The 23,760-nt window shown below is 39.2% G+C and overlaps 1 protein-coding gene across 1 annotated transcript; it reads left to right on the top strand.

The window, feature by feature from the left end:
- Window positions 1–7,771: 7,771 nt before the first annotated feature.
- LOC128734041 (tryptophan 5-hydroxylase 1) lies at window positions 7,772–23,142 on the top strand. The gene is made up of 9 exons (XM_053828017.1): window positions 7,772–7,879; window positions 20,862–21,189; window positions 21,255–21,420; window positions 21,482–21,532; window positions 21,716–21,997; window positions 22,060–22,186; window positions 22,240–22,472; window positions 22,532–22,748; window positions 23,074–23,142. Exons 1-9 carry the CDS (start codon window positions 7,772–7,774, stop codon window positions 23,140–23,142), a joined length of 1,581 nt encoding a protein of 526 aa, XP_053683992.1.
- The last annotated feature ends 618 nt before the right edge of the window (window positions 23,143–23,760 follow it).

Here is a 23,760-nt window from a genome sequence, read left to right as displayed (position 1 = left end):
TACGTTAATAGTGTCACAAAATATGCAAGCCATATCATCCAACTCCCTCACATCGAATAAAAATTTCTTCGACTGGTCATTAAAATCTGTGAAAGCATGCCAAAATCTATTTTACGATAGTTTAATTGTCGACGTTCACTTTCGGAGGGCATGTCGTTTTTCAAACAATCATTAAACGCAGGTAACGTGATCGACAACGGGAGGTGATGAGTGTCAACGGGGAGCAATGGGGCAACACACGTTTCAACAGATATCACATGCTCAACCCCGAATGAAAAACCAAATCTAGAACTCTACCAAGCTGATTACGCTCTAAGTTGGCTTGTTGGAGGTTGACAAAATCCATACCCGATGACCAAAACGCCATCACTAAAACCAAAATCCATACCGTTGATTAAAACAGCACTCGCCGCACTGAGTTGCGATGTGTTAGTGTGGCGGATCATGTCGTCGTTGTAGTTCCAGCCAATGCGTCGTTGTTTATAGTCGCCGCAAATCAAAATACTGTCGATCTTACTGTTTTTTTTCTCACATAATTCACGAATAGAAGGCACGTGCATCTCGATCACAGCGGGATCTTGACTCTTGTCGGGAGGGATGTACACAGCGCCTAATAAAATTTTCAGACCACGGATGTTCGCAGCAACACTAACCTGCTATAGGCTACTTGCAAGCACTGAAGTGCGGACAACGCAAGGATGTTGCCGGGCGACAGCAATTAGTACTCCTCCGAAGCTGCGCTTGTCACTGTTGCGAGAGGAACGATCGCAGCGAAAAACATTGAACTTTTTGCCAAACAGCTTCACTGAGTTTATAGTATCGTTGAGTCCACTTTCCAGATTTACACGGCTTACAGGAGTAAAAGCCGCTGAAACGCTAAATTTAAGTGAAAAATTCGATGGATGACACACGGCGCAAGTTTTTACGCCAATTGTACATACAGATTTTTCCATAGTGCATGCAGAGTGTCCTTTGTATACGTAAATGTAGATTAGGTGCTCGTGTGCTTTCATATTTTGTGAATTTCTGCCAACTGCGGAGATAAATTGACGGAAAGTGAGCCAGATATTGATGTGCTACAATTAAATGTTTCTAAATCCTGCATTTCAAGTGAAGTGAATGGTCGGTTTTGTTTAAAATGTTCAAGTAAAATGCAATACGCAATGAGGTTAGTGTTGTGTGTGTATTCTATGGTTTATGTTTTATGCTGAGATGATTTTGAAGTGCATGTGCTCATAAACAGTTTTCTCGTCAGAAAAACATTTTCGTCGATGGAACTGAGTTGCATATGATAGATTATCGATAATATAAGACAATCATTTATCCTAGCGAATCTACTGTACTACATTTTAAAAATGGCAACTAAAGAGCCATTAAGGCATATTTACTAACACAATCGAAGCAATCATGTTAACCATTAATACAAGTTGAGGGCTAATTTCTCGTTAAGGGGATATTACACTTGAAAAAAAAACCTTGTAGGAACTAAATAGCAGGTTCATGTCTTCGACAAAGTTGTAGAATTATAAATTCTATTAAGCTTTGCCGTAGACAGAAAGTGTCTACATCATATGGTTTGCGAAATATAATTGAGTTTCTGCCGTGACTACTTCAAAATTAGTTTATTAACTTTTTTGTTAATATTTTTTGAAACGATGGTTCTACAATTGATGAAGTAGGGGTGAGGTAGGGGAAAGAAATGATTTTTTTTTCTTTTGGTGAAGGAGGGGAAGAGCGGAAAGGAAGGGGGGGGGGGTATTGGTAGCTATGCTTGACAAGTAGTCATTTTGACTCCTACTTTTGTCCAATGCTGGAAGGTGCATGAGTCGAACCAAGCTGTAATCTGAGATTATAACCGGATTCGAACCCACAACACCCGGTTCTAATCCGGTTATAATCTCAGATTACAGCTTGGTTCGACTCATGCATCTTCCAGCATTGGACAAAAGGTAGGAGTCAAAATGACTACTTGTCAAGCATAGCTACTAATACCCCCCCTTCCTTTCCGCTCTTCCCCTCCTTCACCAAAAAAAAATTCATTTCTTTCCCCTACCGTCCCTTCATCAATTGTAGAACCATCGTTTCAAAAAATATTAATATATATGTATGACCGCATTTTCAAGGTCAAGACTAAAAACTTGAGATTAGTCTATAACTTTTTTGTACCCAAAACCTCATCCGACTAATTTGACATATTCTAGTAACTTATTTATTTATTACAATGATTTATCTGAACAAAGTCCTTGAGAAATGCTATAAAAATCGTCAGATTTATAACATAATCGATTTCTTCAATTTCGTCAGGTATCTCTGTGTTGGTTGTTGGTTTAAGGTCTACATCATTTTTAGCACCGCAAAATTCACTAAAATGGCCGTAATATTTTTATCTTTCAATATTTTTTCCCGGACAAGTTCCTCCGAAATCCGTTCCGTGCTTGAATCAGAAAAGAAACCCTCCCCGGACTCGGAACCAGCCATACGGTCTCTGAGAGACATGAGATGATCACCAATCGCTATTTTGTCGAATGCTGATGTTTTTTGATATGCGACACGACACGCTTTACTGATGCTGAAATGTCCTGTTACGGGAACCGGTTCCAGATTTATAGTGTCCTCCCGGATTCGGGAGGACACGCACCATGGCTCCTAACTGCGGCAAAGTAACTGATATGTCCACAGTCGATGATATGTTTACAAAAATCAACAGATTTCAAACAAATTTTGGATATTTGGCAACTTTATCTAAAAAAGTCATATCTCGGTCCCCCAAGGAACTCCGGAATAACTCCGGGACCATATGACATATGGCCATTTTCTATAGATATTATGAAAATAGAAAATATTTTCAGCAAAATTCCCAAATTTGGTGAAAAAATATTGAAAAATAAAAAAGTTATGGCCATTTTAGTAAATTTTGCGGTGCTAAAAATGATGTAGACCTTAGAGAGGTTAAAATCAAACAATTCTTCAGTCATTTCAAAGGTTCTGATACAAGCGGTGATAGGTCGGTGAAGGTGAAATGTGAACTTAGAATCCATAAGAACACCGATTACATGGTCGATTCCATTTAGTTTCAGCCCGTCGACATGATAGCCAAAGAAAACTGGATTTAAAATACGGTGAAATGTCATAACCTCACACGTCGCGAGGCTGATTACGAGCCAATTTTTGCGGTACCAGCCAACAAAATTATCGACCAACAAAATTATCGACCAAATGACAGCAATCTCCAACAGCCCGAAATGCCAGGTACCATTTTAGATCATCAGCATATTCTAATTTGCAGCCAGATGTTAGTAAGAGAATGACGTCGTTAAAAAGCAGTATGAATAATAATGGTCCTATGGTCCTTCCTTGTGGAAGTCCCAAATTATTGGTAAATTGCGAAGATATAAACGTACTGAGCTTAACACGTAAGACTCTATCACGTGGGTAGGAGCTCAAACATTCCACGAATCGACCAAACTCGTGTTTTAGTCTTTGACCTTGAAATGCGGAAATGCGTGTTGAAGATAAAAGGCCGTTTCTTCAACTACATCATCGTAAACGTGCATTGCCCATACGAAAGTAGACCTGACGACGAGAAGGAAGCATTCTATGCGCAACTGGAGGCAATGTACGATAGCTGTTCGCCACGGGACATCAAGCCATTGGACATATGAACGCCCAGGGCGGCAGGGAAAAAAGGAATAGACCACTGATCGAACCCCAAAGCCCGCACACCAACACGAACGATAACGGCCAGCGTTGCACCAACTTTGCAGTTTCCCGAGGTTTTGTGATCAGAAGCACTTTCTTTCCCCGGTGACATATCCACAAAGGCACCTCATGCCGAGGCTTTATGGGGGCCCGTGCTATTGCGGATCAAATTTTTACTCTCCGTCACATCCTCCAGGAATCTCAAGAGTACAACGTGCCCACGCAGTATATTTTCGTGGATTTCAGAGCAACATACGATACAGTTGATGTTCGCGTTCAACAGACGCTAAACGTTATGACACATAATGCACGGTTACGGGTTTTCGGACAAACTGAAGCGGTTGATCAAAGCTATCCTGGATCAAGTGATGTGCTACGTATGCGTTTCGGGGACACTCTCGAGTCCTTTCGAATCGCGCAGAGGGTTGCGGCAAGAGGGTGGACTGTCCCGTATGCTATAGAAGGTGCGATCCGGCGAGCGGGCATCGAAACGAGAGAAACGATCTTCAGCAAGAGTAACCAACTCCTAGCCTTCGCAGACGACATCGAAATCATAGGAGGATAGGGTTACAAATCAATGCGTCGAAAACCAAATATATGGTAGGAAAGGAAGAGACTCCAGAGAAAGCAACGTTTGTCTCCTCCGGACAGTGACTATTGACGGCGGTAAACTGGAAGTGGTTGATGAATTCGTACACACTTAAAAAACTCAGCAAAATTTGCCGAGATTTGGACAGCCAGGACAGTTTTGCAAATCGACGTTTACGGATCTTTACTAACGTTTGGCATCATAAAAAATTTTACCGAAAGCTCGGCTGTCCAAATCTCGGCAAAATTTTGCTGACTTCGGCACTTTTTTTTAAGTGTGTATATTTGGGATATCTGGTCACAGTCAACAACAATACGAGTAGATTCAACGACGCATTCAAGCTGGAAGTTGAGCCTATTTTTCCATCCAAAAGACGCTTCGATCATGGAGCATACGCCGCCGAACAAAGGTGACTACGGAGAGTGGTGTAGGTGTATGAACCACGAGTTGCAGGCATTACTTGGAAAGATTCCCATCGTGCACCTGGAGAAAGTTGGGAGACTACGGTGGGCCGGTCCCGTCGCAAGGATGCCGAACGACTAAGTAGTCTCCAGGAACAGAGGGGCCAACGTGCTAGATGGCTTGGCCAGATTGAAGCCGACTTGCGTTTGTCGAGACGCGCAACGAATTGGCGACGAGCAGTCCAGGACCGAGTACAATGGAAAAGAATTCTTGATACAGCAAGAGCCACCCCGGCTCTTGGCTGATAAAAGAAGAAGAAGATGTGATTTCTGGGGAAAGGCTGCCCCCGCACTCTCGCGGCCGGCTGCCGTTTCTCCATGATGTTTCTCCACCTCTAAAAATTCATAAAATTTACAAATAAGTCATAAGTTTACAGAATCATGCCAAAAGGTCGTTATACCAAATGTTTTTCTGCCCAATGGTTCCTTATATATAGGCAAATATTTTTAGTGGCAAACAACATTATGCCAAACGACTGTATTAAATGTATGTGCATTTATGCTAATTTTAAAGACCCGCTTCTCACCATGCAGAAGCATTTTGTTCTAGTTTTCGCCGAGTTATTTGTTGGATATTAATGGGTTATCGTGGACGAATGTTCCACTTGTATAAGCGGCACCGCGGCAGAAATAACGGTTTTCAGGACTACGACGTGCACCAACTAAAAGAATGCAGATTTAATATATTCCGAAGAGAAATAAGTTCACAAAAGTTGAGCAAAGTCGGAGAACTTTTTGTTTCGATAATATCTATTTTCATTAAATTGCCGAAATATTTCAGAAAAAAACTCCCATTGGTCGACCTCGAATTAAAAAGTAGAGTGAATCTCTTTATGAAATGAGTAAACCAAAACGTTTACACCTAAAGACCTACATCCAGCGCAGCTTCAAAGACAAAATTTGTATTTCTAACAGAATCGCCCTGCGGAAGGTCATCTACATGACGAATGCGGGTTACTCACGTGCTTGCTTCCGCAGCCTCTCCATCAGATGCCAAATTCAATTAGTCTTATACTAAAATAGATTCGATCGGTTACCATACCCAGTAGGTACTTCAGATTACATCAGTCGCTATTTATTCGAACGGATGCGCCCATTTTGAGGGGCGCCCAGTCATGAATATATTCATAGAATCGCTGCGATTCGTTTTTTTCTCTCCAGAATCCTTCAAACGTGGCGCTAAGGCAAACATCCTATCTTGAAGCTACTCCGGCGAACAGCGTAAAAGCATCGAGAATGATTGCAGAACTACTTCCTGATTCAACAGGAGATTTATAACAAAACGGTTTGTATGTCGTTTACCACACTCCCCCCGCCCCCCTGCTCACTGTCTTATCAGCTCCTATCAGTGCTGATTTCATTGACTAAACCGAATGTCTCTGTGGGTCGTTACTGTTCAGTGAACTGCAGGACCAGATAGCGAAAAGCAACAAGTGACGCATGCGGCCAGCCTTTGTCGGTGCTATGCTGTGGAGGCACAAACCATGCTGGTAGCTTTTTGTTCTTGTATTATATGCTCCTCTGGAAATCACTTTGCTTGTTCACCGCTTCTTTGCAGTGTGATTGATGTTTACTTGCCGTTTGGGATTCTTCGTCTATATGGGGCGCTTACCAACGGAACGGGGTGCCGCTTCCTTGTCCTGGGTGCTAGGTTCGGTTGAAGGCTTACTATACCAAAAGGCTCTACAGACAAAGTTAATACTATAGTCACTGACGGATGTAAGCAAAAGTCTGATAAAAAATCCAACGAAAAAAATTCTCAATTCTCGTTGAAAGCAGTCAATGGGAAAGGGAAATTAAACAACAGACCGCACTTCAGCGCATACATTATCACGTCTACTTTGCCAAAATAAATAGTGATTTTATACAATGTTGGCTTAGGTGTGTGGGCGGGTAGTTGGAGAAGAAGTAGAAGAAGACCATCAGGCATAATGAATGCTGAATTGATAGATAAATACGTGAACCGTAGTTTGCTTGACAGCATCGATAAGGTTTAGATGTATTTCACGGTCGACCATGAGGTTTAATATCCTCGTCTCATACTATAACCGATGAAGAACAACGTTTTACTCTAAGGGTGAACTGATCAGGGTGGTTCTAAATATTTTCCGAACAATTGGTGACACGAAACTTACAGTGGTGGGCCATCACCACATAATTAGTGGATTTAGAAACTCAATCGGAACACCTCTTATTGATATAATGATGGTACAAAGGTTTTTTATTAAATTAAAAAAAAAACCTTACAAAGCACATGAATTTACCTAGCAGTCATCATCAGTTAGATAGTAATTCTATCTAGCCCAGTTTAAATTAATGCAATTGCTTTCGACCGTCCGTTTCGTTTCCCCAAATGCGTAATACAAATCGTTTGTTAAAATACTTCTATTCGCACGCACACACTCTTTCGTCACTCAAAACCAGTGGAAGTGTTGGCCATGCCGTAGGTAGCAACTACGCTAAAGTATCGAGCATATTAAAACCGACCAGCATAAAATCTCCCATCCTGGCGTGACAATAAAGTTTAGATTATTCCTGACTTTATCGTGATTCAGCCAATCATCACGCGAAAGGTAGGCGGCGGAGAGGCGGGTAGGTCTGCTTTTCCCCATCTAGCTAAGAAAAGAACGTTTTTCCAGGTCGAGTACGATGACGCCGGCGAGCCCCATCGATAGTATCCTTTGCGGAAGAACTTTTCTCCACATACTCACTGTCGCTCGTCGTCGGTGGGAGGATGATTGAATGGGGATGGACGACGGCACGAAGCATGGGTGGTAATGGTCCGGAAAATTCGAAAAGTATAAAAAGCCGGAAAATTCTGCTGAGATTCAACAGTTGTTTTTCATCAGCGGTGCGGATTGGAAGCGATCGGAAAAGTGTAGTGTTAACTGTTGGTGTTTCGGGTTGGTGGCTTGATATTTGCCAGTGATTGCAGCAGGGAACGTTCTGTACTCTGTATAAGTGGAAATAATTGTTTGCCTGTCGGAGGCTTCAGTTATTAAGCTGGACAAGTGATTTCATAATGAGTGGATCTGGCAAAGGATTACTCGGATTATGGCTGTACCACAGTGGCGAACAGGAATGGACCGTCAAGGAAGGAAGTCCGTTGCATAAACGGAAGGAATTTGCTGTAATTATCCGATTTGTTGGAAAAAAATATTTTAATCATAACTGGATGAGTGATACCATTCTATGAGTGCTTATTTTACAAATTGTATTCGGTGCTTATAGTTTCTGTTTGCAGTGTAATCATCTAGAAAGTAGAGTAAACGCAGTTGAAGCATTAGTAATAGAAAGGTCCTTCAATCACCATGATTCATTGAATAGGTAGATTTACTATCGAATTATGTTTTTCATGCTCGAAACACTAATCTATATTAATGAATCTATCTTTATTATTTTGAATGGCTGAGTCACTCAAATCAAAATAGGATACTGCAAATTAAACGAAAAATTGAACTCTGATTCAGATGCATCGAAAAGTTTGACCTTGAAGATTTCAAATACCTTTTTGAATGCAATCAAAAATCTTTGTATGAAATGGTATTAAATTTACACACAAAGCCCTTTCAAAATTTCTAAACCGGTTACAAAATAGGTATGTTATCTCGAAGGCAGCGATACCGTCGGAAAGAAACGGATTGTGAAACTTTGTTTGTGAAACTTTGGATTGTTTTAAATTTTAGAATTCGATCCCAACGGATCGGGTAGTTGGTGTATAATGAGCATTACTGTACTCGAGTTCTAACCCCTAAATATTCGAAAACTTTTCAATTTTTTTTCGCTGTGCATCGGTTACTACAGTGATTCTTTAATAAGTTTATTCTATTTTTAAGCTTAATCAGCTTACTTCAAGCGTTATTCTTGTTTGCATTTAAAAGTAATCTAATTGACTGAAGTGAACTGAATCAATAAAATTGATAACTAGATTTCATTTTGATAATGTTTTCAAGGTCATTTATCTATACCTAGAAAAATGGATTTCTGTCTGCATGTCTGTCGGTATGTTTCTTATAGAATCGAAAACTACTGCATCGATCGGAGTGAAAATTTGCATGTAGGGGTTTTTGGGGCCTAGGAAGGTTCTTATAATAGTTAGAGACCTCTCCCCCAACTAAGAGGGGAGGGGGCTCCCATACAAATGAAACACACATTTCTGCATAACTGAAGAGCTAATCAAGGAAATGGAACCAAATTTGGCATGTGAAGATTTTTGAAGGCAAGAATTTTTTCTATGGTGAGTTAGGACCCCTCCCCACTTTAGGAGAAGGGCTCCTATACAAATGAAATACAAATTTTCTCATAATTAGAGAACTAATCAATCAAATGAAACCAAATTTGGCATGTAAAGGTTATTGGAGGCAAGAGTTTTTTCTGTGATGAATTACGACCCTTCCCCATTTTAGGACGGGGGGCTCCCATACAAATGAAATATAAATTTTCTTATAACTCGAGAACCAATCAGTCAAATGGAACCAAATCTGGCATGTGAAGGTTTTTGCAGGCGAATTTTTTTCCATGGTGAATCGAGACCTCTCCCCTCTTTAGGAGAGAAATTATGACCCCTCCCCACTTTAAGAGAGGGAGGTCTCCTATACAAATGAAATACAAATTTCCTCAGAACTTTAGAACTAATCAAGCAATTGGAAACAAATTTGGCATGTGGACTCCACATGCCACATGCCACTCCACTCCACATTGTGGAGGATTTTGTAGGAGGATTTTTTTAATGATGGTTTGAGACCCCTCACCCCTGTGGTAGGGGAATAAGGACTCTCATATAAACAAAACAGAAATTTTTGCGTAACTCAAAAACTAATCGAACTCGAGAAATTTTAGACTCTTTCATAAAACATAACAGACAATAAAAAGACCACCAAAAACTATCTGCAGCCCTTTTCTTTACCGTGAAATGGTACATGCCGCGGAAGGTTTTTCATGAAATGGTATTCGGCGAATTATTTATATTATTATATTATATTATTTATTTCGGCCGCTTTATTTTATCTGGTGGTATTTATCTGGTGAGGAAACATTTAAAATTTGTAAATTAAACTGCTCATGCTTTCATAGTGACGGTAGAGATCTAAGGTTGAGCTCCTCAGAAACTTGCTAAACTCGAGATTGTAACAGATTCACGATTTATGCACAACACATTTTAATTTGTGGCAATACGAAGTTTTTGTCGAGACAGCTACCCGAGCAGGAGCGAAAGGCAAAATAATATAAAAACAATGTCAAACTGTGTTACAATGCTATATTTTGTTCTTGAATAGATATGGAGATACATTGATAACACATTTTGTTATTGAGTAGATATTTAAAATAGTGGTTGTAAGTTGAGTTCAACAACTGATTTTGTTATCATATCTTATTATGATCTTAAAATGACAATAGATATATTTTATAAATTTTTTTTATTGATTCAAAAGATTTTAGATTATAAATATTTTATAAAATGAATTTTTAATATCTCATATGCTACTGCATTTGTTATTCAATACCTTAATAAACTCTGAATACAGTCATGTTATTACTTTGTTATTCAAATAACCAGTGGTTGGAGAATTCACGAAAAAATGAACATTTGAATCGATGAACGTCCCTCATGAACAGACATTATTCGCTTCCGTTGCCGATGATGCATTTATCCGCATTTGACTTTATCACGAGTATAGCTCATCATGAACATAGCAAGTTCGTTCAAAAATTGAATATTGAACTTTGAACGCGGCCGATTTGGATATAATATACCCGAGAATGCCAGAAAGTGTCCTAAATAGTATTACCGTGAATAGAGAATAGTTTAAAATAGTGTTAGTGGCTTTTGAAGCAACAGAAAGTTTGATTTCGCACTTTTGCGTTGTGTACGATATTCGTATATTCAGCGATGCTATTGCTATGAAGCGTGAATGTATGCGGCTCAATCGATGTGGCGAATGTTCATGTTGGTCAATACTCGTGATAAAGTTGCTTGCCGATGCTTGGTGTATATATTCAATTTGCGAATTCTCCAACCTCTGCAAATAACAGAGTTATTCTTTTGGCCTTAAAGGAGCAAAATTTTGATATTATTTTTTGTTATTTTGCCAACTATGTCAGCCAAAACAAGACCAAATTTTGATATGAATTATTCGATTTCCATAATACATTTGGATATTATTTTTCTCTTCGTTCCTGCTCGGGATAGTACAGGGTGTTCAATAAGTTCGAATACACTTTAAAAATGTGTCTAAAAAATTAAAATACAAGATATTCTTTTCTGAGTCAATTTTTATTGAAGCAGTGTTTATTGAGAACCTTTACGACATATTTGGCGGAAGCACCCCCCTTTGTGCTTTATGACGAGCTTGAGACGTTCCTCATAAGAATCACACGCGGCACGCACCTGGTCCATGGGGATCTCGTCCCAGATCTTGGAAATGAGCTTCTTAAATTGATCCATAGTGCTCGCTCTGCTTGGCCAGCATTTACGATCATAAATAAAATTCCAGGGGATTAAGATCCAGGGAGTTGGGAGGCTACAAAGTCTTATCGAGAAAATCAGTCAAATTCTCCCGACACCTCGCTTGGACGATATTTGCCGTGTGGGCCGGTGCGCCGTCCTGTTGAAAGACGTAATGATCTTTCCCGTAGAGGTCACGAAGTGCCGGGCCACAAACCTTCTCCAGAACCTCGGTCTTATAGTATGCGGCGTTGATTTTCACTTTTTTCTCGATAAACATCAGTGGAAGTTTCCCACGCCCCCAAACCATCACCGACGCGGCGCTCTAGAACCGCGGGATGTTTATGTGGGACGGGGGGATGCTAAGATCAGCGCCCACAGCCGATCATTTTGGACATTGTGCGGCTGTTGCTAGATGAAGAGTTTCTCATCAGAAAACACGAACTCCTGACCAGCGTGCCGTGAAAGTATCAGTTTTGCTTTGTCCAGCCTCTTCTTCGTTGTAGCTTCCGTTACCCCGTGAACCTTGCGTTTCATGTACGGCTTGCATCCCAGGTCCTTCGCCATGATGATGTGGGCAGTCCCAATCGACACATCCAGGTCAACTGCGGTCTTCCGGATCGAGAGGTTCATTTTTCGACAAACCCACTCCCTCTTCACCTTGATGGCTGTTAGCGTCCTCGCCGAACGCGGACGCCTGGATCTAGCACGGTTCTTGGCCGAGCCCGTCGCCGGAGCGCTCACCTCTGACAAACAACTTTACTACGACGTTGCGATACTCCTTCATCGCGCGCGGTAAACAAATAACAAATGACATCAAGTCGACACCTTGCGCGTCGGTTAGCCTATATACAGTAATCCTCCCAATAAGGACGTTAATAGGGACCGCGTTAATGGAAACCGTGTTAATGGAGTCTATGTAGCATATGGGAATTGACTTAATTGGTTCCAACATGGAATAACTCATGATCTTGATCGTATAGAACGATGGTGTCTTCGACAGAGTTGTTCAGCAGATCAAGGGCTTTTCGTTGAATTGTAGTACTTCGAAATTGCCTCACAACGTGGCGCTAGCGTATATGTAATATTTTTGTATAGACTGTATCTTGCACTGCTGACTATCTAGAAAGTTGCGGTCTTCGGGAAGGTTACTCAAATGACTGCCATCTTCAAGATGGTATGGAAAATAATAAAGAATTGACTCAACGGATGGCGTTAGTGTATTTGTGATTTTTTTGTGTTTGCCATATTTCATGATTTTGGTCATGTACAAGAAGTTGCTTTCTTCGGAAAGGTTGTTTAAGTGACAGTGGTTATTTACTGGTAGTTGGAAAATTAACTAATATTTTGCTCGTTATTTAACATAATGCTGGTCGCTTACAAAAATTATCTACAAAATGCAACGTTGGCAGTCGATGAAATTCCTTGGATTTTTTTTCACTCCTCACAACATTATTAATACTGTGCGACATTGATGCCTATTAAGTTGTTACAAGTTTCGATTGAAGAAATAGTGATGAAAATGCAAATATAATTGTTAATGAATCATTAAGAATGTTTAGAAAGTAGCTGAAAATGTGTTAACGTGACTGAGACTAATTGAATAAGTGCGTTGGTGGGATTTCTCTGGCCATTTAGGAAGTAACATTAATAGTTGGTAGATTAGCACGATAGATTTTTTCAGGCAGTAAAGGAGCGATCCAGATACCACGTGGACAGAAAAATACCAATTTTCAACCCCCCGCCCCCTCCGTGGACAAGCGTGGACATTGACTCAACCCCCACCCCGCACTGCAAGAAAGTCCGTTTCAGCTTGACTCTCACTTGACGATTCTTCTCTGCCCAGAGTATCTTTGTCTAACCGAAGCACTTCAGCTTGGTCGTCTACTTCAACACAACACAAAACCTTTCCGACGCGATATGATTCGCGAAATTTTCTGAAGACGAATCCTTTTGGAAATACGTTACCCATGGATGCAAAATGCAACCCACATTTGGTACAAGCGCGACCTAAATGATAAATGAGTCATGTGACTGGTGAATATTCGTGGATTCTTCCGTTACCTTTATCACTTCCCAAAGGCGGCAAGGGTTGTAAAAAAATTATAATATCTTTATTATGGCATTCAATCAAATGTCAGGCTAGGCAATTATCATCTATGAGTACTAGCGCAGGCTTAATCTTTTCAACAAGATTTGTGCCAGATATGTGCTCTCGTATACACTCGGTTCATGTGTTTAGATCAACATATGCCATAGAAGATAAAACTTTATTTGAGCCCAAAAACAATCACTAATCAATAGTTAATGCTAATATGTAGGGGAATGTCCCCGGTTATGAAACAGGTTTTGTTTTTTGGCAATAGCTTTTGATCGGATCATCCAATTTTAAATCTTTTTGAAGCATTGGAAAGCTTAAACATATACCTATCTTTTTGCCAAAGGAAGTAGGTATATGGTTTTTGTTTAAAACACAAAAATTATAGCAAAATTTCAAAACATGGTTTTCTGTGGCTAAAAGAAAAGTGTCCTCGGTTGTGAAACACCTCGGGAAATCATTAGAAAAGAAAAGAAAATATAGAAATATCGAAGGAAAATCAAAAAATAAAATCATTTATTCATGAAAATACTAAAAATACAAAATCATTAATCAATTTCTTCGTTTAATCATTTAAATCTGAATCGCAATGAATGCATGTAAAAAAGCAAGCAATCATATTGGCGCATTTCAAATGCACTGGCGTGTTACATGTGTTATAAGGAATTGAATTTTTGCTAAACCTAAATGAATCCTGCTGCCATAAAAACTCATAATGCCCCAATTGAAGTAATGTACGATCATTGAAGTATGAAATATTTGATTTTCTAGATGTTTTACAACCCCCATATTGCAAAAAAATTATATTATAATTTTTGAGTCTATTAGGACATTGCAAATCATTTTCAAAGTTTTTGTCCCCCCGCCCTTCAAAATTGGCTTGAAAAATCGGGGGGCAAAAAAATAATTTGTAGGATATGAGTTAATTTTTTTATAGTTTATTTTTTATATAAAATCAATTGTCTGTGAGCTCTACAGCCTGAATAACTCGAAAAATGAGTGTACGAGTTGAGTCAACGCTTCTAGCACGAAATAGAAAAGGAAGTTCAAACAGTGGAATTTCCGAAACTCGGCCAAAAAAATTTTCTTTCGTTTTTGTCTTTTTGTTCGTAGATTTTTGCATGAAAAATAACAACGTATTTATTAAAAGCACGAATAAGATTGGGTTTCACGTTTAAACTTTAAGTAAAAATGCCTAAAATCCATTTTTTTTTTGCTCGATTAAAAAGTTCTCTTTGTTTTTTTTTCGCCCCCCCCCCTTCAGTGGCCCAACACCGGAGGGACAAAAACTTTTTTAAATATTTGTAATGGCCTTATTTCACCTAAAATTTGCCTGTGTGATGAAATAGAGGTCCAAAACTTAACTTATATGCCTTTATCTGAGCTTTTTCATTCCATTTGGTTCACAAAATAATCAAAAATAAGCAAAACATGCGAAAAAACTTTTTTGAGTGTTTTTGCAAATTTTTTCTACAAAGCATAGTAAATGTTGAAATTTGACCGCTGTTTGCTCAAAAGTTTTATTACTATGAAACTAGACGTTGGTACTAACTTGACTGCATTAGGATAATAAAAACCCGAATTAATCCACCTAGCGGCGTGACCTAGCCTTTCTAGTGCCACAATAATCATTATTTAATTTCTCAGGAACTTAATTGTAGATGTATAGATGTTATATTAGACTATATTTTTAAATATCCGTTCCGTATTCCTCAAAATCCTTATTTGCCAGTAAAATTCACAACGCATTGTGTAGAATAATTATATTTTCTTTCCTTGGGTGCGTAAATACATGTAAGCGTCATTTATATTACTTGATGAAAACCTTATTTAGTTTTATAATTTATACCTATAAAGAAGGATTTCTGTCTGTCTGTCCTGTGTTCCTTATAGAATCAAAAACTACTGAACCAATCGTTGACGTGAAAATTTGCATGTAGAGGTTCTTGGGGCCAGGAAAGGTTTTAGTGATGGTTAGAGACCCCTCCCCCCACTAAGAGGGGGGGCTCCCATACAAATGAAACACAAATTTCTGCATAACTCGAGAACTAATCAAGCAAATAGAACCAAATTTGGCATGTGGGTGTTTTCGGTGACAAGAATTTATTCTAGGGTAATTTGAGACCCCTCCCCTCTTTATAAGGGGAATTATAACTCCTCTCCCCTTTAAGAGGGGGGGTTTCCATACAAATTTCCTCATAACTCGAGAACTAATCAAGCAAATGGGACCAAATTTGGCATGTGAAGGTTTTCGAGGGCAAGAAAATTTTCTATGTTGAATTAGGACCCCTCCTCACTTTAAGAGGGGGGGCTCCTGTACAAATGAAATACCAATTTCCTCATAACTCGAGAACTAATCAAGCAAATGGAACCAAATTTGGCATGTGTGTGTTTTTGAAGACAAAATTTTTTTCTATGATGAATTGGGACCCCTCCCCACTTTAAGAGGGGGGGGGGGCTCCTATACAAACGAAATACAAATTTCTTTATAACTCGAGAGCTAATCCAGCAAATGGAACCAAATTTGGCATGTGGGTGTTTTCGGTGACAAGAATGTTTTCTATGATGAATAAGAACCTCTCCCCACTTTAGGAGGGGGGGCTCCTATACAAATGAAATACAAATTTCCTCATAACTCGAGAACTAATCAAGCAAATAGAACCAAATTTGGCATGTGGGTGTTTTCGGTGACAAGAATTTATTCTATGGTAAATTGAGACCCCTCCCTCTTTATAAGGGGAATTGTAACTCCTCTCCCCTTTAAGAGGGGGGACTTCCATACAAATTTCCTCATAACTCGAGAACTAATCAAGCAAATGCAACCAAATTTGGCATGTGAAGGTTTTCGAGAGTAAGAAAATTTTCTATGGTGAATTAGGACCCCTCCCCACTTTAAGAGGAGGGGCTCCTGTACAAATGAAATACAAATTTCCTCATAACTCGAGAACTAATCAAGCGAATTGAACCAAATTTGGCATGTGTGTGTTTTTGGAGACAATTTTTTTTCAATGATGAATTGGGACCCCTCCCCACTTTAGGAGGGGGGGTCCTATACAAACGAAATACACATTTCCTCATAACTCGAGAACTAATCAAGCAAATGGAACCAAATTTGGCGTGTAGGTGTTTTTGGAGGCAAGAATTTTTTCTGTGATGAATTAGGACCTCTTCCCACATTAGGAGGGGGGGCTCCCATACAAATGAAATTCAAATTTCCTTATAACTTGAGAACTAATCAAGCAAATGGAACCAAATTTGGCATGTGGGAGATTTTGGAGTCTTGAATTTATTTTACGATAGTTAGAGACCTCTCACCCCTGTGGTAGGGGAATATGGACTCTCATACAAATAAAACAGAAATTTTTGCGAAACTCAAAAACTAATCCAACTCGAGAAATTCGAGACTCTTCCATAAAATATTAATCAATAACAAGACCACAAAAACTATCTATAGTAACACTAGATCATTCAGGACGAGCCGGTCGCGAGTGTTGCCGGTGACCCGCCGTCGGAAGCGCCGCCCACTGGGGGGCTTGCAAAACTCGAGAAGTGACAAAGATCATCCGAGATTCATTATTTATGTACAACACAGGTTAATTTGTGGCAATACGAAGTTTGTCAGGTCAGCTAGTATTTATAGAAAAATAACGTAAACACAAAAGATACTTTTTACAGACTTGAATGAATATGTATAAAAAATTAGAAATTAACCCTCTAACGGGTCTACAGACGGCCTTAACTTTCGGGCTTCAGAGCCACATACGAAATTTGTTTTGAATTGACAATATGAAGTATTTGTTCATAGCAGATTTTTTGATATTTTGATATTAATACCATGCATTCAAAAGTTAGCATCTTTGAAAAACAAGAGTTCAGAAAAATTATTATTATATTTCGCTTTTGAAGAAAAAGGATATGTACAACAAAATGATTGATCTCAACATTTTACTATTGGTTTGCTTGGCTTCAATTTTGCAATATATCTGAATTAGAAAAAAATTACTGAATAGAGCATTAGATATGAAAACGACAAATGGAACTATTTCTTAGCTAGCGCTCCTTCAAAATGTCAAAAATTCTGTTCTGAACACATTTTGCATGATGTCAATTCAAAACAAATTTCGTATGCGGCTTTTGAGCTCCAAAAGCGAAGGCCGTCAACAGACCGCCTTACCCGTTAGAGGGTTTAATTAACTGCTTTTCTCCGCTTTTTGCTTTTCTTGTACAATTGTGAGTAACAGCAAGTGAAGAAAATGACAATTGAAATCTGGAATCAAAGAAAAGAAAAAACTTTTCGATCGAATCCCACTATTTAATAATTATTTGCGACAGATACGTAGTTCGCCTACGACGTGCAGGCTTCATCAGTGTCTTATTTCAAAGCGTATACGTATCTGTCGCGAATAAATATTAAATAGTGGAATTTAGTCGGTAAAAGTTTTTTCTTTTCTTTAATTTCAGAGTTCGTATTCCACTAAGAGGCTTCAAAAACTTCAGACAATTGACATGTTTCTCACTCTTGTCACTCACTCACTCTCACTCACTCACTCACTCAAATTGTCATCACATACATACATACATACATACATACACACATACATACATACATACATACATACATACATACATACATACATACATACATACATACACACATACATCACACACATCTCATACATTGAATACAATCAACATTTGATTGATATGTTTTGATTTCACACGTTTTAACGGTTTAATATACGGTGCTTAAGTGTTAAAGTTTGAATAACTTTTGAATGAACCGTCCGATTTTCAATAACTCGGTTTCGTTTGATAGATCTCAACAGTAGTTTTCAAATGATAATAAATCGTGTGATGCTTTACATTGAATTAATGCTTATATGTTACAAAAATATGTTTTAAATACAATTTTTTCACATTTCTTTATGTAACTTTCAAACTATAAGCCTAAACGTCATGAAATTCGGAAGTTAAGGGTTTGCAAGGCTCCTCTTTCATATGCAATCAATTTTGTTCAAATCGGTTAAGAGACCTATGAGATAATGAAGTCCCATATTTTTCGTATTTTTATACATAACTTTTGAACTAAAAGTCCGATCAGTATGAAATTCAATAGCAACCAATGGGACACCTAGACCTTTCATTTGACACTAAGAACATTAAAATCGGTCCAGCCATCTCCGAGAAAAGTGAGTGAGATTAAAAGCGTCACATACACACACACACACACACACACACACACACACACACACACACACACACACACACACACACACACACACACACATACATACACACACACAGAAAATGCTCAGTTTTCGAAACTGAGTCGAATGGTATATAACATTCGGCCCGCAGGACCTTCTTTCCATTTCCGGTTTTCCAAGTGATTTCTATACCTTTATACTATATATTTATATAGTAGAAAGGCAAAACGTTAAAAATTATGGGTGTTTCACAACCGGGGCCGTTTCACAACAGGGGACAATCCCCTAGAATTAATTGAATATTGCTGTTTCTAGATTCTATTTTTTGTATGAAAAAAAAAACTTGTCCACGTGGACATTTTCCATACCCCTCCCCCTTCCGTGGACAAGCGTGGACATTTTCAACCACCACCTCCCTCTAAGCTGTCCACGTGCTATATGGATGGCCCCTAAATGTTGCTAGAGAATAAAATTGAGTGTTGAGCGTTCAGCATCGCAAGATACAGCCTGTATAAGCATATTACATGTACGCTAGCGCCACGTAGTGGGTCAGTTCTGCGCTATTTTTTATACCATCTTGAAGGTGACAGTCATTTGAGCAACCTTCCCGAAGACCGCAACTTTCTAGATAGTCAGCAGCGTATGATACAGCCTGTATAAGAGTGCTACATATACGCTAGCGCCACGTAGTGAGGCAATTCCGCAATAATATAATCCAATGAAAACTCGTTGATGTACTGAACAACTCTGTCGATGACACCAACCTTCTATACGATCAGGATCACGAGTTATTCCATGTTGGAACCAATTAAGTCATTCCCATATGCTACGTAGACACCAATAAGGACGTTCGACCGCGTTAATGGAATCACTAGAGACCGTCCTTATTGGAAGCGTTCTTATTCGAAACCGCGTTATTCGGGGGACTGCTGTATAAGGTTAAAGCTGACACCAATACCAATACACAGAATGTACATGATGCGCACTTACACAACGATGAAAAGTTGCATTCGAACACCCTGTATATAGGACACTGGAGGGTATTTTCAGCCCATTAAGCGATGGCATCTATTACCAAATTTGGCATGTGGGTATTTTTGGAGGAAATTCTTTTTTCTGTGGTGAATTGAGAGCCCTCCCCTCTATAGGGAAGGAATTATGACCCCTCACCTCTTCAAGAACAATTCCAGATGAAATGAGAAAACGGTTAAACTTAGACTTTCTTTGATTTGAATGAAACTATAAACATATCCTCTGTCAAGGAAATCATTCTCTTTTCACAGGTCAATTCAATTCTCTTTTTAAAAATTAGTTTTGTGTCGAAATAATTAATATTAACTATTTCGACTCAAAACTAATTTTGAAAAAGGACGTAGGTACAGTGTCGGACAAAACATTAAGACTACTGCAAAAAAAAGAAAGTGACAATACTTAGAGAGAAAATAATCCAATCCAGTGCTTCAATCCATTTATAATAATTTATTCGCATTGTGAAAAGCTTCTAGGGTTAATACTTGGTCGTGTAACCTTTGTTACGCATCACTTCGCGCACCCGGTTCGGCATGGATTTCACCAGTTTTTGGCACGTGGTGACAGGAATGGCGTACCAACAAGCTTGAATCCTATCCCACAGTTGCTGCTTATTTTTCGACTTCTCCGTGTACACCGAACTTTTCACGATCTCCCATAGGTTCTCTGTAATAATGGTCTGTCTCCATGTCTATGGTAAATTTTTACAGCTTGCACCTAACCTTAGTGTACAAATTGCTTTGAAGAAGTTATTAGTGGTTGGAGAAGAATAAATGCTAATTGCGAAATATATAGACTCAGGCAAACTGCAAAATTCTTGATTTTAGGCCACAAAAAAAAGACTTCGCGAAGGTGAGAGTCGAACTCTGTCAGCTGTACTTAATTGATTATAAGTCAAGAGTTTCATACCTCGAACCACATATTTTAGCTGTTCCTGGCGAAGATATTCGGTATGGTCTGGTGGTTAACATGACACTTTTTGGCCTTATCCCGGGTGAAAATATTAGGGTTAGACTCAACGTACGTCTCTAATTTTAGGTTTCTTAAGGCGGCTATTGAGTATGTTGTTCACTGGTGACGCCGGAAAACTGGAAACCGGTCAACTGCTTTTTTCCTATTTCGAATCTAATAGTTAAGTGCAATTTTATGTTAGCGAAAGTGGAAGTTAAGTGTGATTGTAAGTATCTTTCAGACATTTTTCTCGGTTTATTAGCAAGCTTATCACATAAACGTCTTCCATGCATTCACTCACCACACTACCAGTATACATAATTATAGCTACATATAGCACACAGAGATAACAGCAGTAAAATCCTTAAATTTGCACTTTCAGCAATGCAGACCAACGGACACGAGCAACGGTAATGAGCAGAGGGGTGACAAAACATCCATCATATTTACGCTGAAGAATCAAGTCGGTGGATTGGCCCGGGCGCTGCAAGTATTTCAGGAGCTCGGAATTAATGTACTTCACGTCGAACTAAATAAAACCGGAGATCCGTGTGAACAAGCGGACGTCCTAGTGGATATCGAATGTGACTCCAACAAGCTGGACCAGGTACTACGGTTACTAAAGCGGGAGGTGCAATCGGTAAACTACGCTGCACCGATTGCTAGCGATGGACCTCCTCCGACTCCACTTTCCGCGTGTGGCAGTTTTGGTAAGACAAATTCGATTTTTGATTTAATTTAAATTTGGTTTTTTAAAGTTAAGTAAAATTTGTAGATTTCGGCGAGATGCACTGGTTTCCAAGGAAAATTTCTGACCTAGATCGAGCTCAGAATGTTCTCATGTACGGCAGTGAGCTGGATGCTGACCATCCCGGATTTAAAGACCCTGTCTACCGTAAACGAAGAGAACAATTTGCTGCTATCGCCAATTCATACAAGCAGTGAGTTATGCCGTAAATTCAGAACCTGAATATAAATTCAATTAAACCTTCTATCCTACAGCGGAAACCCCATCCCAAGGATTCAGTACACCGCCGAAGAGATCAAGACATGGTAAATTGAGTTTAATTTCAGCTTCTTGTGAGATGATTGCTTCACTCGGATATCGGTCACCAGTGAGCCTTCGTATACAAAACAGAATCGAAACGATTTACACTTTCTTAACGAGAATATTCAAAACAAGTTAATTCGATTTAGCATCTCTTTTGATAACGTGGTGTGATTCTATTTCCGCAGGGGAACCGTTTTTCGTGAACTACATAAACTCTATCTCATTCATGCCGTACCGGAATACATGGAAAATTGGCCCGATCTGGTAAAGTACTGTGGCTACCGGGAGGATAACCTACCGCAGCTGCAGGACATCAATGTGTTCCTCAAGCGGAAGACTGGATTTCAAATCCGACCGGTAGCCGGTTATCTTACACCGAGGGATTTCCTCTCCGGGCTGGCGTTTCGGGTGTTTCACTGCACCCAGTACATCCGACATTCGTCGGATCCATTCTACACGCCGGAGCCGTAAATTAAAATTTCAAATTTTAATTCTTTTGTGATTACAATTTGAAATTTTGTATTTCCAGCGACTGCTGTCACGAACTGCTGGGTCACATGCCGCTGCTAGCGAATCCAAGCTTTGCCCAGTTCTCCCAGGAACTTGGGCTGGCTTCGCTGGGTGCTTGCGATGATGATATCAATAAATTGGCAACGGTCTGTGATTATAGAAATGTGTTTTCTCTGAAACTAACTTAGAGCTATTTTAGTTATATTTTTTCACTGTCGAATTCGGTCTATGCCGTCAGACTGACGGTTCTTTCAAAGTTTTTGGAGCAGGACTGCTCTCGTCAGTTGCCGAACTCAAACATGCGATCACTACGTCATCGAAAATTAAACGTTTCGATCCGGATGTAACCTGCCAGGAAGAGTGCATCATAACAGCTTATCAAAATGCTTACTATTACACGGATTCGTTCGAAGAGGCCAAGGAAAAGATGAGGTGAAATTAGGATGTTTTAATTTGTTAAAAAAAGTGGCTAATGTTTGTGATCGTTTCAGGGCTTTCGCTGAAAATATTCAACGTCCGTTTGGAGTTCGGTACAATCCATACACTCAAACTGTTGAAGTGCTCAGCAATGCCAAGAAAATTACTGCTCTGGTCAGTGAACTGCGAGGAGACATCAGCATTATATCTGCTGCGTTGAAAAAGGTTTCGGCTTTGGATGATAATCTAGACGTTGAGTCTATCGAAAAACTTCTTTCAGCTAAACTCTGCGTAAGTTTTTACAATTTTTTAGTTTATACTTAGCTCTGACTACGCAGTCTAACGTAAAACTCATTTTTTGGGAAGTCGTCTGAAATAATTATCGTCGGTTTAAGCGGGAATGGACGGTAGCTTAAGGAGAAAAGCCTTCGGGTACCAACGGAAAAATTGTGGGTTGAAATCCCACCTGTCATTGCACTCCCGATATATTTTTTTGGACTTTCATCTAATTGATCATTCTTCGCACCATACGCTTCTTTATTTCCCAAAAAATCGGCGAATGTGTTTAGGACGAAAATCTTAGCTGGTTTATGTTGATTTGCTTTTTCTCCCTTAGGTATTGGATAAAAGCCCAAACTCTGAATCTTCCGATTCGACTGATAAAGCAACTACGCCGAATCAGTAAGGGGTGGTACTTCGCAAAACGAGAGGTAACCAATTTATTTCAGCATCGAAACAAAACCACAGTTTAATGGAGATAATTCCACTATTGAACCAGTTTCAAATTATTGTGAATGTAAATTTAATAAATATTCTGGATGTAGCAATCACTGTGCATATTTTTTATTGTGTTAATTAATTTTGCATTTCTTAAAATAAAAGTCTGGTAGGTATAGGAGGAAAGTATGGAAATCTGAAATTCCACAGCTTCATCAACATGGTCACTTAATAGTTAAATCAGCAGGCTGAAAATTTAAAGTTGAGAAAATCTAAAGTTGAGTTTTGAAAAGTTAGGTCCCTTCTCTAACGCTGTAGAAATCTATGCAGTATTCAATGAATATCCAGTAACTTATTAAGACAAAATATCGAGACAGGGGGTTAGTGCCGAAGAAAGGCGTCACTATGAAAAACTAATAAGTAATTCACGAAAAATAAAGAAATTCGTATTAGAACAATCTTCATACACCCATGCGACGTAGAAGGACTACGGATTGGAAACTCGGACGTGGAACTGCCGATCTCGTAACTTCTTAGGGAACACTGGAGTGCTCTCGGACGTATTGGAGAACCGTAAGTTCGACGT

The sequence above is a fragment of the Sabethes cyaneus genome, chromosome 2 (genome assembly GCF_943734655.1).
Source record: "Sabethes cyaneus chromosome 2, idSabCyanKW18_F2, whole genome shotgun sequence".
Taxonomy (NCBI): Eukaryota; Metazoa; Arthropoda; class Insecta; order Diptera; family Culicidae; genus Sabethes; species Sabethes cyaneus.
This window is presented reverse-complemented; position numbering and strand designations above follow the sequence as displayed.